The 16,998-nt window shown below is 42.0% G+C and overlaps 1 protein-coding gene across 1 annotated transcript; it reads right to left on the bottom strand.

Annotated features, from left to right (window-relative positions):
- Positions 1-9,368: 9,368 nt before the first annotated feature.
- Positions 9,369-12,784, bottom strand: LOC311028335 (stathmin-like). The gene is made up of 5 exons (XM_084032815.1): positions 12,698-12,784; positions 10,967-11,010; positions 10,687-10,859; positions 10,279-10,470; positions 9,369-10,167 (listed from the first exon to the last, which is right to left on the bottom strand). The coding sequence occupies exons 2-5, from the start codon at positions 10,980-10,982 to the stop codon at positions 10,108-10,110; spliced, it is 441 nt and encodes a 146-aa protein (XP_083888941.1). The 5' UTR covers positions 10,983-11,010; positions 12,698-12,784; the 3' UTR covers positions 9,369-10,107.
- Positions 12,785-16,998: the final 4,214 nt, after the last annotated feature.

The raw sequence follows: 16,998 nt of genomic DNA, 5'->3' as shown, positions 1-16,998 counted from the left end.
GTCTTTGTTGACCTTCCTGACTTTTATACATGCTGTTCTACTTTCTGGTGTTTTTTTTATTTTTACAGATCATCGCACATTTTCTCAATAACCATTGTAGCCTGTAGCGGCAAATAGTGAAGTTTCTGACCTTTTTCCTGAGATCATGTCTTTTCATAGCAGTACTATACAGTCACTGCATGGAGTTTGAAACGCTATTATGGGAGGGAAAAGCAGCAACAGACACTTTTTGTATAAAGTGAATTAAATTTGGATGTAGCTGTGTGTGTGTGTTGTCCTCAGCTTTTGTCATGAAAACACCAACATTTCAAATATAGTATAAAAAATACATCTTAGCAACACATTCATTTGTTTCAATTTATATTTTTGGCCTTTTTTGGCGGGCGGACAGAGTGAGAGTGAAAGGGGCGAGAGAGAGGGACAGCATGCTTTAACAGAGGGCTTAATTCTGCCATGTTTTGCAGGGTTATGTTAAAATAAATGATATCCCCGGGGGGTGGGGGCGTTATGCATAAAGTGATCAGAGGTCCGAAAATGGGTCTTAAGATAAATAACGAACAGTCCCTGAAAAAAAATCTTCAAACGCCGTACTGCAAGACACGGTCCGTCTGGGAACACTGAATTTACTGTATCACAACATGGCACAACAACAGTGTCCAAAAAGTACGAGAATCGCACTTACCGGATGGTAATTGGAATCACATTTACTTTTTCATATTTCTTCAGATAAATCTTTATCTAACGCTGGCAGATGTAGCCTCGGTGTATTTGGATACACAAATCCATGCAAGCTGTGTTTGAGGTAATTCGGCATTCTTCCAGTTTAATCAAGTCACCCCCAACACCAGACAAACACACACACACACACACACACACACAAACACACACACACACTCCCTCACTGTTTTGAAAGCCACAACATTTTCAGGCAGAAACATCAAGCGATGTTGCTGCATGTAAAAGTTCTTCTTCCCATTCACATTTCTGTTTATCTCCTCTTCATTACAGTCTCCCTCTATCATTGCCGCTCAGAGTCGCAGCGACTTGACACCGCTTCCAGGAATGAGCCTCACCTCTTAGAAAAACAAACCGCGTATTCACCAGTCAGGATTTAGTCGACTTTTCCACAGTGGCTTTGCATAAATCAACTTTGGAAGTGATCCCTAAAGAAGAGGGAGGGAGGGAAGGGGGCATCATGGGGGCTGAATCGTGATAAAACCCAACAATCAGTTTTAATTCTTCACAATAGTGGGAGAAACTCCTAACCTAACAGCACACTGTGCCTGAACGGTGGGTGAGATGTTGGCTGCTCACGGGTCATCTCCTATAAGCACCGTTTTGGTTTAGCTACTCCCACACTGCTGTATTGTAGAACTGCTACATGTCAAAAGTATGCGTGACACACACACACACACACACACACTCTAGTAGGCCTCTTTGGATACACAGCACTGTTGATCAATATGCGTGATGCAGGTTGAAGTGAAGAGATGCTTGGCTTACTGACACCTACACAAAAACCAATGCCTCACAGAGACGTGACACTAAAACATCCTCCTCCGCTTGACATCACTTATTTAACATTTATTACATCAACACTTTGCCCAGCGGCTCCGGTGAAGCGTGGACAGCGTGGACAGCGTGAGAGGCTTTTTGAGGGATGAAAGTGTTGTTTTGCAGATATTTGTCATTTGTGCTAAGTTTCATCACAGTGTATGATTGCGTGGTTAAAGTGAGGTGGGCATGTGGGTCCATTATCCAGCAGGTAACCAATAGTAGCGAGAGCAACAATAGTCAGGCTGCACACTTTATTCCCTGTTTACTGATTGGTGAAAGTAACCTAACCACGGGGAAAAAATGTCACTTTTCTCACAATGGGTAAATATAGCTCCTGCAGATAGCTTTGCTTTTATGTGCAGAGGAGTTGAGACCTACTTTCAGAAGTTGTGGCTGTCGCCCCAAAACAGCAGAAGTAAATGGATTTGTACATGTGGTGCAGAAAGCAAGGATGTAGCTGTGGCTTAGCTCCTAACCGGCTGCACGTCTTCCGACTGGGAAAACGAACGGGATCACATATCACCAGTACCGGTCTCCCTTCACTGGCTTCCTGCCCGTTTCAGGATCGATTTTAAGATTTTGTTGCTTGTTTTTTCAGGTTTCGAATGGACTTGGGCACCACCTTATCTAGCAGAACTATTGCATCTCCATACGCCAGCTAGAGCACCAAGGTCGACCAATCAGATGCTCCTGGACGTCCCCAGAACCAGACACAAACCCAGTGAAAACTGAACCTGCAGTGGCCGACCCTGTTCTCTGGAAACAGCCTACGGATTCATATAAAAACTGCTGAGAACGTATAAACCTTTAAATCACAGACCCACCTCTTCTCATTAGCATTTCATTGACTTGAGCCTGACTTCATTTTCGGGTGTGCTGACTGTATTTCAAGCCACACTGGTTAGAAGCAAAATGTCCACATTTACTACATGTGGTATCAAAGTATGCAGACAGTTTGGTTTTATGTGTTGGGCTTTTTTTAATATCTGCCTCTGGAATTTGGGAGGCCACGGAACAATAAAGGTGGTTAGACTTTAATTTGGTTCAGCAGTAAAATATAAGAATTTATAGAAGTAATAAAAATACTAAACAGCAACATTTCTTTCCAGAAAATACATCCTAATTTCTTTGGGTGATCCACACATCTCACTATGGGCAGCTTTATTAGGGACTATTTGTTTGGCAAAAAGGCATGCCAATGAATCAGTATGTTCCAAACACTTATCCCTTTGCCAATAAATCACTAGCAAAGTGGCTCTGTTCTGGCAGCAGAGCTTTAAGGAGATGAGGGCCGTAGCCAATATTTTAAGAATACTAAAGTACAAGTCCCCATACATACCCAAAAGGGATGTTTTACCGTTACTGAACACATGATTTATTCCAAAATCAGGAGTCAATCATCTTAATTTATTTATTTTAGTTGTATTAAAATGTTAATATCCTGAATCTTTACTGGGATCAGTGATAACAACTGTGTGTTGCCAGTACACTGTAAACTCCCCTAAAACACTAACAAGACTTACAACACAGGCTGACATATTTTTTCTTGCCGCCTCAGATTTCTAACTAAAAAGTGTCCATGCCAGGCTGTTTTGAAAACTTTCGATGCTCTATATGTCCAAAAGGATTTTCAAATGTGTCTGATTTGTGGTCACACCCCAATCGGTGACATCCCAGCAGGTGTCACGGCCTCAACAGCTGTTTGGAAATGTCTGTGATGGCATTGCTGAGTGGGGTGGAGCCACAAGTGCAGCATGTCTAATGAGTTTCTGCCCACAGAGAGCAGCAGCAGTCCTTTGTGGTTTAGTCCTGATTTACCCATCAAGGACAGTTGACTGAAGAATTCCTTTAGCTGTCAGCGGAGACTTCAGGCTATGGTTTAAAGGTTTTTCAGTCCTGAAATTGTGGGAGAAATACTTGAAACTTTTGACAAGAAAAGATCAGCTTCAAAGATATTTAGCAGAAAGATAACGGCTGCAGCTTTGATGTCAGAACACTACTTTTCAGGGTGAACAAAAGTTTTTATAATGTGTTAAATTTTCTTTTTTTGCATTTAACATTGACCCCTACAATTATCCTTGAATGTATTTCAATAAAAAAGACCCCGAAAATATGAGGTATTCAAATGTCTTTCTTTGATTATTCTAATTTAATATATTTCTACGAATAAGCTGATCGAGATTTCTTATTTTTCAGAAAGCTATTCTGATCAATCCAGTGTCTGATGTACCATTATAAAACCTTCTTCCTTAGTCCAAAAGATGGTTCGACCAAACCTTTTAACTGCAAAGTGATCCTATCCACTTTTGCAACTTGTCTGAAGATGCGAACACTACCCGATGCACAAATGGGCACTTGGACTTCAAATAATTGTGATTTACACATGCTTTAAACGGGGGCAGTTAAAAAGGCCAGTCACAATAAACATGGTGCTTCATCCAGCATGTAATCTAACTCCACAACACTATTGCTTCAATATATTTATCTATGGAGGGATGCAAGTGGGGGGAAAAGTGTAATGCTATATTCAAATAAATAATCATAATCATATGGAGTAGCAAAACATTCGCATCCCTACTCATCACATTCTGGCACTTTGTCAGACGTCCCTAACTGGGTAGCACACTGACTGGAGCACAATAACAACAACATGGTTAACATGGTGAAATCAAACAAAAGCTCCTGCTTAGGTTTACGTGATGAAACCACTTGCTTGGCTTTAGGGAACACCTCATGGTCGGGCTTTAAATAATGTAAACCGACCATAAGAACAGGCTGGGATTAACCAGCCAGTGGGTTTTAGAGGCATGTTTGTCTCAGACACACAGTTATGTGGCTGTGGTTAGACAGAGGGGTTGATGGTTGAGACAGAAAGGCTCTAGATCGGCTCTCACGTATTACCTGTTGCTGTAGGCGAGAGGTGAGTGTATCTATCTAAAGAGTCTCCTCGTAACCTACCGTGACCCTGGTGGGGGAGTTTGCGCTCACAGCAGCACATTGTGAGATATCCATGTAAGAACTCAAAAACAGACCAGCATGTTTTTCCTATTTTCTTGTTCCACTTGTTTAATTTCAACTCAATTCAGTATGAAAATCAAATAACAGCAAACATAACGTTTTATTTATTTGCTGTCAAACAGCTAAATTGCAAGTCGGTTTCATTTTGAAGATATTTTTCTCGATACAGGCAGCTGCAGATGCTGTTCCTAGCAAAAGTTCCTTTCTGTAAATTACTGATCATGTTCTCTGCAGTGTGATTATTGTACTGTACTGAAATGAGTGGGAAGCACTGACGTATTGATTGATGGAAGGTTGTCATGGTATTATTGGTCAAACTTGGTGCCAGTATACATAAGGACACGTCATATTGAGTTTGACAGGATGAAAAGATGATTGGATTTTGGATTTTTGGATTGTTTAGGGGCCTATATTCCCTGACCTCTCATGAGCCTACAAAGCAGGAGCTCAGTGCAGTCAGATCTTTTCCACATCCAAACTATGAGGGACATGTAAATGATATCAGGTTTCATGGTAATGATTAAATTGTTGCTCACTGCTTCATGACAGCTTGGCAGATTAATGCTGCCATGTGAACTTATTTACCAAAAACTTACATTACATTTACCCATATTTCTTCAGAAAGCTACACCGCTGGTACTCGTAAAACAAATAAACTCTCGGGAAACAATACATTTCTAGATGCTAGATTAAAACAGAAAATATCCCATGCTCTGCATTAGTATCTGTCTTAAACAGCCAGCGTTGGTCAATCCTCAGCTGATATCACCGAGCAGCACATTATCAGTGCAGACGTTCGACCACCTGCTCCTGCTAATACAAACAGCACGTCTCTTTGCAACATTAGAAGCTCAGTCATCCCTGTAATAGTGCCTTCACATGCAAGATCATCATTCCTCCTGCCTAACTCCCGATCCTGGCTTCATCTCACTCTCACTCGTTGTGTCTGTTGATCTGCGTTTCTCAGCCTTAATGTGCTGCTCGGCTCCGCATGCCTCATCCCTCCTCGCCCCTATCTGCACACGGTCTACACTACCTGTAGTCCTGGCTTCAGCCAGGCCCTATTTGTCCTTTCCCCCACGGACGTTTTCATTAAGATGGTGTCAGGATAAACTCGGCTCATTCTGCATTATGTTTACTCACGGAGATACAGTCCAGGACGTCTCTCTTCTTCGTTGCGATCGGACCAGGCTGCACATGGCACTTTAAATAAATAAAATGAATACAAGAGAAACTTAGCTGAGATATGATTAAGTGATGTACATTATAATTAAACATTAGCATTATGGCAACTCTGAGCGGACACATTACCTTCGATACAAAACAGGTGTTAATCATAGGGTAGTCTGTGACACGAGCAACTCTCATTTTCATGTTAATATACTTCAGCTAGTATGGAAAATGAATGCTCATAATCAGGGATTGTTCAAAAAGAGCACAAAAAGAAAGGACCGTGCAGCCCCTTGTGATGGTACGAGTCACGTAGCATTTGAATAAAGCCCGGCAGGCATCTGCTGGTCGTGCAGCAGAAGCAAGTTACAATGAAGTCTCCACTTCAGAGGGTGAATAACTCTGCCTTTCCTTTCAAGACAACCACAGTCAGGTCAAACAAAGATTGATCGCAGCAAACGTAGTAATGGAAGCAGTGATTCATAATGTACTGTCAAGGCTGCGTTGAGTGGAATCATTCAAGTCGTTTTGTGCCAATTAAAGCTCATTTGACATGAACCCTTGTGGAGCTAACACCATGTGCATTTAACAAGAGCAGCAGCAGTCCTTTCTGCGCCGTGTGTATCAGAGACCATCAGGCCGCGGCGCATACAGAGCATTATCGAGCTGTCACTGAGAAGGTTGTCTTAAGTCACGTCCGGCGTTGCAACAAAAATCACAGAGGGTTATCACGGGATATGTGCCCCATTTCCACTCATTCCATAAGAGACGCTGACAGCCCGTTTCACTTTGTAACCCACACCTCCTCCTTTCTTGCGACGGTGCCGAGTCTCATTGGATTGTTCTTAATTATTCACTCCTGTTCGAGAACAGCAGAGCAAATCAGGCATGGAGAATGAGTCCTCCGACAAGGACTTTAACAGACGTGATTTTTCTTTTGTCACTTTTTTTGTCTCAGAACGGTTGTTGCAAATTTCCCGACAATTGCCAGGCTTCCCAGTGACACCATGATTGTCGTCTGCGTTACACACAGCGTGTGTTCAGCCAGGTGCTTTCTGCGTGGAGCTCTTTCATGGGCTTATAAGGCTTGACAGGAGGATTAAAATGGCATTTTGAAGAAAAGCTCAGACAGAAGCTTCCTAGCTGGACCTCCCAGAGGTTCTTGATGGTGGTAGTAGTGAGGAATAGTTCATTTGTAGTTCACGCTCTAATGTGAATCACTTTGTGTCACGTCATTAGACAGGAACAAATTCTGTCAAGTCTTATACTGAAGTACAATATCAAGTACTTCATTTTATACTTTTTACTATTACTATTACTACTTTTTTTTCCTATCCACTACAGTTCAGCGAGAAGTCTTTCAGAGAGAAATTCACAGCTAGAGTTAGTAGTTGTCTTGCAGTTTAAGATCTTAAAACATCATTTTATAATAGAGCGTATTTTCGCCATGGAAATGTTCAGTCTTCTCTCCCATCCAGACTGAAACGTCTCAGCAACTAGAGGAAAAGGTTGAGATGGCTATTTGTACAAATATCCATGATCCCAAGAGGATGTATTCTACTGGCTTTGTGAGGACAGCTGAGCTATCTCCATGACAACTGTGCAAACTCCATCCACTGAAAAAGCCTGTTGGATGTGGTTGAGTTGTCCCATTGCTTTGGGGTTTGTTTTGGACTCCAACAATAAAATTATGCTGACATGTTATTGTAATAAAAAACGATGATATGCATTAAATATGTATATGGCAAATACTTTTGGGCTTTGCAATGTTTTGCTTAAATAGAATAAAATATTTATTGATTAATTTATTGAGTCTCCAATTGTTGTATTTATTATTTGTATTTATTTTTATTTGCAGAACTAAAACACATGAATACTTTCTCCACCGTATTCAGCATGTTCAGCACTAAATCAACAACGTCGGTTGTTCCAGATGCAGGAATCCACAGTCACTGACTCATCCAAAGTTTGCAAGTGATGCAACTAAGTAGTACTGGCAGTTTAGCAAGGCGAGGAATACCTCTCTGCAATCTGCAAAAGAGATGGCTTTAATCCAAGATGTTGAAGGTAGTATTCATTTCAATTGATACGACTGATGAGAGGCTGTAAGAGGCAGAGAGAGGAAGTAAAGAACAACATTGCCCTCTATTGGTCTGTTGAACGGGTTACTAAAGAAGAACATGTGAAAACAGAACTCTGAGGTGTGACATAAGAATAAAACGTGATCTTCCTATGAATAAAAATAAACCGAAACCATTTAGATTTTCCTGTTAATGTCTATGAAGACAGTGTGCCCTTCTGCAATGCAAAGGTGAAATGTTGTGTTAAGTTTAATGAAATACTTTAAGACTACAATGTTGGGTTTTATATACTTTACTTGAGTATTTAAATTACCTTTTCAAATTAAGATTTTGTATACAAAACACAGGATTAGTTAATTATGATGCAGTATAGATTTAATTACCCAGCAGGATCTCAAACAAGTTAGAATTAACTCAACGTCAACATTAAAGTATTGCTTGGTGTACTTTTACATTTAATACTTTAGTTTATTACGGTTTGAACACAGGGCTTTTTACTTGTGGAATTTGTTTACTTTGGTATTTTATTAGTTCAAGATTGAAATGTTCTGAATACTTTTCTCCTTCGATCAATGAGAGGAGCTGCTCTCATTAGTGAGATTTTATAAATACATCTGGGGGGTTCCTTTTCCAAGTGAAAGGTTAACGGATAGTGTGTGCCAAGTACAGATTGTATAATCATGCAAGACCATTAATATTGAATATTAATATGGCCTTTACTTTAGTAAGAAAACATTGAATCTGTATATTATAGTTCCATAGAAACCAGCTTGAGCATTAAAAACATCCATTTATAACACTATGTGCAACTCGATGCTTGTCTAAACATCATTGTAGTTGGAAGTGTTTCTGATATTTTATTTTTTAAATCGGACTTTGTCGTAGCAATATTAAACTTGAGTTGCTTAACATGTTTTAGCTAGAACACGAAAATACAATAATCAAATCACTTAGTTTCCACCTTTTAGAATTCCAACTTGTTACCCAAGCTTTTATCAAACCGCCTGCAGAGGGAGACAAAGACTGCAGTTTTTAAGAAGCTGATCCACACTGGTGATGTCACATCTACAGTACATCGTCAACTTGGGTCGTCCATTTCAAAATGTTGGACAAAACCATCGTCATTAAATATTAATTCACTGCAGATGTGATGATGATCCACTGTTTTACACGGCTGATTAGTTGGACGACTTGTGAGGAACAGTTTTTCCACCTCTCCACCAGCAGGGAGCAACACATCTGATCACCCTTACATAACAGTCTGTACTACAGCCTTGTGAGAGTTATGTCCAATTACGAACCTGCAACTCCACTACAGGGTGACATTATAAAAAATATGGGATATTTTGGCAGTTTTGCATTATTGAAGCCAATTGAGAAATCAAAACCTCACATGCAGTCTCACTGAAGCTTCATAATTTGTATGATCCAAACTATTGAGGAAATTGATAAGTTAGCCGTTACCAAACCTGCCACAGTAGAATATCAAGCATATACTACACGGCAAGACACCAATGACTTCAACAACAAACTGTGCATTTATATGTTTTTTTTATTCGTTTTAGTACAACAGTTCAAGTCAACTATCTACTGTATGTATTGAGATGCCCAAGTGTATTGCTCGTTTGCATTCCGTGTGTAGACCCCCTATTCAGTGATGTTAAACATGGCATCCGTTCCCATGTCCGGCATGTTAATTCACAGCAAGACGTTATGTGCTTCGAAGACAACCCCATATTTTTACAAAAGCGAATTATCAGCAGTGGCACAAAAACATTACCTGCAAGAACAAACTTAGCAGAATCTGGGTAGCAAAGCTGCACTAAACACCTGCATGTATAACAGCTGAAGTCGTGATCAAACCGTGTGCTACTTTTTTTCCTTATCATATACAGTAAGTGCCAAGAACAGGTGTGGTTCACAGGGACACATTTCAAAACGCACTATGAGATAGGCAGGGATAAAATACCTATGCATAGAAACATGCTTCCTCAAAAAGGATAAAGTACACACTGCAAATTTTTCAAAAAGGGCAGAAGCTGCACTGACAAGCTACATATCAAATGGAATAGACTCGACAAGTGGGGGAAATAATCCACATGTAAAACCAGCGCAAGTACACTTATAGCAGGAAAATTGGAGGAAAAAAAACTCACTAAGTAGAACTTGGATTTATTTCAAAAAAGGTGGGTAGTGAACACAACAAAAATACTGGCCGAACAAAAAATAAATCAATCTTTGGATACGTAAAAAACCCTATACAATCCCCCATTTGCAACTTTCAGGCTTCAGTGCCGTCTTTGGTTTCCTTGTTCTTTCGCACCTCTTCCAACTTCTTGTCCTATTAGAAAAAGAAGAGGAATAAAAGAGAACAGGAAAAAGGTTAGGTTCCAACATCCTGTTGAAAAATAAATCAATCATGCAACTTCATCCATACAACATTAACACTGACCTTCTCCTTGAACTTCTCGTTCATGGCTGCCATAAGTGCTGTGCGGTTCTCTTTGTTGGCTTCCATCTTCAGATTGAGCTTCTCCTCAGCCATCTTACTGAAGTTGTTGTTCTCCTCCATAGCTTTCTGTAGCACTTCCTTTTCATGCTCACGCTTCTCAGCCAAGTGCTTCAGAACCTCTGCTTCATGGTTCTGGGGAAAAAAAAAAAAAATACATAAAAAAAAGTTAGGTTAAGCCCATTGCGATTTTTTCCCTCAACCCAACATGCACCACAAGAATTCAAATGCTGGTGACCACAATGTGCAAAAGACTAAAGGGTTTCAGTGTTTAACGGTTTACAAAAAATGCATGTTTAGGTTTGTAGGACACTATGATGCTCAATTTACATTACAATGCATCTATTTTACCTTGCGTCTCTCTTCTGCGGCATCCAGCTTCCTCTGAATTTCCTCCAGCGAGACATCCTTCTTCTTGGGAGGAGACAGGGGAAAATCACCCTTGGCATCCGGGGCAGGATCACCCAGGATGACCTCAAAGGCTTGACCAGAGGCCCGCTTGTCAAGCTCCTTGACCAGGATATCTGAAGGGACAAAACATTTAAAAAAGGTAAGTAAAAACAAGGCATTTAGGCACAGTGAACCTTCATCAAGCAGTACTCTGTTGTCAAATCTTAGTGTTATAATTCACCTTTAGGGCCGTCCATCTTAAGAGTGTGCTTCAGGTCAAAATGCCTGAAGGGGAAATAGAAGAGAAAAAAGGTCAGAATGTGATTAACCAGCTCATGAAATATTAGGCGATGGCTCTAAATGTTGGTGACCCCTAGCGGATGTTTTACACCATTTCCAATGCAACCTCCGTCTAAATAAGCCAAGCTAAAAATCAAAGCTGTGGCAACACCTCGTGGCCGCCCTCGGAACTGCAAGCAACCACCGCCCATCAATCCGCCCCAACGGCCGCATGTTACACACCATTGTTTATCTCCCAACTTGCGGCCGCAGCGACATTCAAATCCATCGTGCGCAACCGAGGCCGCTTTATATGTCGATAGGAGAGGCGTGGGCATATTTCCGCTTTTCAAAAAGCCAACCAACCGCCGCCATAACGACACAAGTCGCGTTTTGTTGAAACAAAAGGCTGGTCAGGGTGGCAGTGCCAGCTGCAGACAGGCCTGCAGTCTGCCTACTGAAAAAAAAAAAGAGAGAAGCCAAAATGCACCATCTGAAATGAGATTAGTGAGCACTGAGCATATCCGGGAGAGATGGGGGTAAATCCAGCAGAAAGCACCTGTTCCTTGCACCATGTGTTTGAGCCGCAGGAGGAGGGAGGGGAGGGGAGGGGGACTACATGCAAGGCGACCTCGGAATTGCTGGATCATTGTGCTCAAATGTAATGTCAGAAAATATCAATTGAAAAATTTATATCGACTTAGATCTTGAGAATCGTTAGAGCAACGACAATAAGCCGTCATGTCGTAGTTAAATAGTTGGTGTTAGTCATAAACATCACCGAACATGGGGTTAGTGAGTGAAAAGACCACTCCCCTAATTGTTCATAAAAGGCTCCCAACTAGCTACAAGTCTGCGTTGTCTTTGCTTTCCATGTAAAAAAAAAGAAAAAAAAGCTAATGCCGATTACTTTAAAACGATATTTAGTAAATTCCCAGACTTTGCAAATACCAAATATGGCATTTTAGATTTCAGTGGAGTGCAGATAGGCTTCACACAATGATCTCCACACAGTCTCATTTTGGATTGGGTTTACTGGGAGATTTGTGGTGTCATTAGCTCGAGCAAACAAAGGCGCGTTTGACAGCAACGTGAGAGCAGCTGCACACAAAGACGGGCTGGTTGCTTCCACAGGAAAATGTCCAGGAAAAAAAAACACACGCTGGAGCTGTTGAGGGGTGAATAAAAACGTTACTTTCCTGCTTCCTACACATTCACAGACATGAGCCAAGTCTTCAAAATCCACCCTCCACCCCCCCTCTGTCTCCGTCGGTGCCAACTGTGCCAGCGTCTCCCATCACACAATAGGCTAACAACTGACCGCCCACCCACATAAAGTCAACCACCAACCGACGATTCAGTCTCGTTTTTTGTCGTTGAAATAACCCCACAACGTATTTTTTAAAGTGGCTGACGAGATTTAAGAAAGAATACACGGACACATGTCTGTCGTGGTTTTGAAATTGTGCACGTGATACGCAAACAAAAGCGACACACACCATTCACCAAACAAAAAAAACTTAAAAAAGACAAGTTTCAGCAGAATTGAACACCATGTAAAACAATAAATGCGAACGTTATTAAAAACATCAAACGTGCCTCGCGTGCACCGCGTCGAGTTCAACAAGCTTTTTACTTACAGGTGGAAACAGATAATCCCTACACGGTTAAACAGCTGCTGTGTCACACCCACCTTCAACGAGCCCTGGATGCTGCGCTCCTCTCTCAAAGATTTCACCGCGAGCCCTGTGCTCGAGCGCGCCACACGCGCGCTCATAAATGGAGCAAAGCGAGTGGCGTCACGCTCCTCTCTGCCAATCATTGGTTTTCTCCTGGCTCTCAGGGGCTTCTGGGAATTGTCGTTTTGCGGTGACTTTACGTCGAGACAATGAGCTTTAATTATCCCACGAGTCAAAATGGATTAAATATTACAATGAATAGAAAACTGGGTGAGGCAGCTTTCATAGTAACATGTTGGAAAGCAGTTTATAGAAAATATCACTGGCAATTGGATCATTCCCTCATACAGTGATTTGGGTTTATTGCTCCACCTATGTCTGAAAACATGATCTTAAAAGTAACATTGCAGCAAGTAAAACGTAACATAATTTTAGTGTACAAGTAAAATCATAGGATAGCATTCACATACACAAGAGCTTCAAAGTGATGAATTAAATATAAACAGGCACAATGTTCCCATCCACAAACGGTCTTCCAAAGCTTCCAAATGACCACGCTTTTAAATACACTCATAACATTCTGTATCCACTACTTTATCTGCTCAGTCTTTCAAAACTAGTTCTGGAAAATGTAATCATAGTCGCCATAATAGCTGAACAAAAAAACATGATATTGATTGATACATTTGGTATTTGAGATCTTTCCCTCTAGTAAATAATCCAGTGGTTTTAGAAGGTGCAGACATCACTGAAGAGAGTTCAAGACTGAAAGAGGCCGCTCTTGAAATGTATCATGCAGGTCCAAGCACTTTTATCAAGAAACGTAAAGTGTCTTTGATCCCGACCAGTTCTGGATGTGACCTCTGACCCCCACTGAAAAGGAGGAAGAAAGGGCCTCAAAACTGAAAATAAAATAAGATACATGTGTTGAGAAGTGCAGACAGAAGAAGGCCTCATAGCAAACTGTCCTACAGGAATTGATTGGGTCTGCTGCAGCCCAGCCTTCCTATTCTGCTGATATCAGTGCACACACCGTTAGAGTGTACGTTAACAAAGCTGAATTAGCAATAACCACTGGTGCATGGTGTAAGGGCTGCACCGCTGCAACATGCTGGGCAGAAAAGAGGAGAAGTTGTACAACTTAGTCTGTCACAAATAAAAAATGCCTTTTTATCCCTTTTAAATCCTTGCTACCCCCCTGACAATGTAATAGCGTCTCAAAAATGAGATGACACAAAAACAGCTTTTGTTATTCCTGCTATCATCCCTTTCTTTAATTTTTCTATATTCTAACAAATAATTGGTCATTAGCAGGATTCAGCACCAGTTTTGTTGCAAGAAACCCTGATCTTGGTCCCCCTTAGATGAAATGTTCTGCCCCTTTTAATGCGATTAATCATCATTGTTCATCCATGTTTCCCAGAAGTACCTCGCCTGCTGTTGCATACTTCTTAACGTTCTGCATATTTTATCACAGACTCTCCGTGGCTCTTCTTCCACAGTTTCATACAGCTCTCCAATAAAACTCTCCGGGCGTTATGCAAATGGTAATGCTGGGACTGAATTCAGCTTCAATCGACACAGACTATTTGATTTCAGACTATTTTTAGCCCGAACATCATTCTGACAACAGGAGGAGCAGTGATGGTTCAATCAGAGTGATGCTGTACTAGAAATATTTGCAACCACGTAGCCTACAGTCTGATCTATTTTTACTGTTGCCGTGTGGATGTCATTTCATGTTGTGATTTAGGCCACTGATTTATAATTTTTCTGAAGGCCCTTTTAGTGGGATGTTTCGGTGCAGAAAGAGAACGAGAGAAATGGCTGCACACTGGAAGCATGTACAGCATCCTCTCCTCCATCAGGTCACGGAGTGGAGCGCTGGCCGGACTCATCAGATGGCTCCAGCCAGCCTGATTCAGTCTCAGCAGCCAACAGGGCCACGTTGGTTTCGATGTTGGAGAAGAAACATAATTACTCACATCAGCATTCAGACACAATTCTTCATTTCCCAAAGGTCACTGGTACAAATCCCCAGGGTCTGGGTGGGAAAATTGAAAAAATAACATGAAAATAACATGCTCCCATAAGGGACAAGGTGCCTTTGAGACGCCGCTGCTTATTGTTAGTGCAGGACCTGGTGGTGGTCAACGATGAGAGATGAAACAATGTTTGGACCCTCAAGTCTGCCTATTCCTGCCTTATAGATAACTCATTATCAGATACAAGTGGCACGTTTTCTTCTCTTCTTATTCTTGATATATAATTAAATAATTATTTTAGACGATATTTAGAAGCCATTATATTCTGTTGATATAATTATCACAATCTAATGATGAAGTTGCATATACGGACACAAAAAAATACAACATTGTACACTAAAAAAGGCCAAAACCAAATACTGTATAGTTTGTGCAAAGACATCAAATAAGTGATGTTGAAGCTGTTTAAATCACAATTTCTTATTTGAACATGCAATGTATGAAATTAAACAAACAGTAGCTTGTTTATTCTCCGGCTTCCTGCCAGAGTCCAAAGACATGCAGGATGGACCTGTCTGTCTCTACATGTCAGCCCTGTGATAGACTGGTTACCTGTCTGTCTCTACATGTCAGCCCTGTGATAGACTGGTTACCTGTCTGTCTCTACATGTCAGCCCTGTGATAGACTGGTTACCTGTCTGTCTCTACATGTCGGCCCTGTGATAGACTGGTGTCTCTCCATGTCGGCCCTGTGATAGACTGGTTACCTGTCTGTCTCTACATGTCAGCCCTGTGATAGACTGGTTACCTGTCTGTCTCTACATGTCAGCCCTGTGATAGACTGGTTACCTGTCTGTCTCCTCATGTCAGCCCTGTGATAGACTGGTTACCTGTCTGTCTCTCCATGTCGGCCCTGTGATAGACTGGTTATCTGTCTGTCTCTACATGTCAGCCCTGTGATAGACTGGTTACCTGTCTGTCTCTACATGTCAGCCCTGTGATAGACTGGTTACCTGTCTGTCTCCTCATGTCAGCCCTGTGATAGACTGGTTATCTGTCTGTCTCTCAGCCCTGTGATAGACTGGTTACCTGTCTGTCTCTACATGTCGGCCCTGTGATAGACTGGTTACCTGTCTGTCTCTACATGTCAGCCCTGTGATAGACTGGTTACCTGTCTGTCTCTCCATGTCGGCCCTGTGATAGACGTGTTACCTGTCTGTCTCTCCATGTCAGCCCTGTGATAGACGTGTTACCTGTCTGTCTCTAAATGTCGGCCCTGTGATAGACGTGTTACCTGTCTGTCTCTAAATGTCGGCCCTGTGATAGACTGGTTACCTGTCTGTCTCTACATGTCAGCCCTGTGATAGACTGGTTACCTGTCTGTCTCTACATGTCAGCCCTTTGATAGACTGGTTACCTGTCTGTCTCTACATGTCAGCCCTGTGATAGACGTGTTACCTGTCTGTCTCTACATGTCAGCCCTGTGATAGACGCGTTACCTGTCTGTCTCTACATGTCGGCCCTGTGATAGACTGGTTACCTGTCTGTCTCTACATGTCAGCCCTGTGATAGACTGGTTACCTGTCTGTCTCTACATGTCGGCCCTGTGATAGACTGGTTACCTGTCTGTCTCTACATGTCAGCCCTGTGATAGACTGGTTACCTGTCTGTCTCTACATGTCAGCCCTGTGATAGACTGGTTACCTGTCTGTCTCTACATGTCGGCCCTGTGATAGACAGGTGTCTCTCCATGTCGGCCCTGTGATAGACTGGTTACCTGTCTGTCTCTACATGTCAGACCTGTGATAGACTGGTTACATGTCTGTCTCTACATGTCAGCCCTGTGATAGACTGGTTACCTGTCTGTCTCCTCATGTCAGCCCTGTGATAGACTGGTTACCTGTCTGTCTCTCCATGTCGGCCCTGTGATAGACTGGTTATCTGTCTGTCTCTACATGTCAGCCCTGTGATAGACTGGTTACCTGTCTGTCTCTACATGTCAGCCCTGTGATAGACTGGTTACCTGTCTGTCTCCTCATGTCAGCCCTGTGATAGACTGGTTATCTGTCTGTCTCTCAGCCCTGTGATAGACTGGTTACCTGTCTGTCTCTACATGTCGGCCCTGTGATAGACTGGTTACCTGTCTGTCTCTACATGTCAGCCCTGTGATAGACTGGTTACCTGTCTGTCTCTCCATGTCGGCCCTGTGATAGACGTGTTACCTGTCTGTCTCTCCATGTCAGCCCTGTGATAGACGTGTTACCTGTCTGTCTCTAAATGTCGGCCCTGTGATAGACGTGTTACCTGTCTGTCTCTAAATGTCGGCCCTG

This window comes from Eutrigla gurnardus (genome assembly GCF_963514095.1).
Source record: "Eutrigla gurnardus genome assembly, chromosome: 17".
NCBI lineage: Eukaryota > Metazoa > Chordata > Actinopteri > Perciformes > Triglidae > Eutrigla > Eutrigla gurnardus.
The sequence above is the reverse complement of the archived record's forward strand: the minus strand, read 5'-3'. Positions and strand labels throughout refer to the sequence as shown.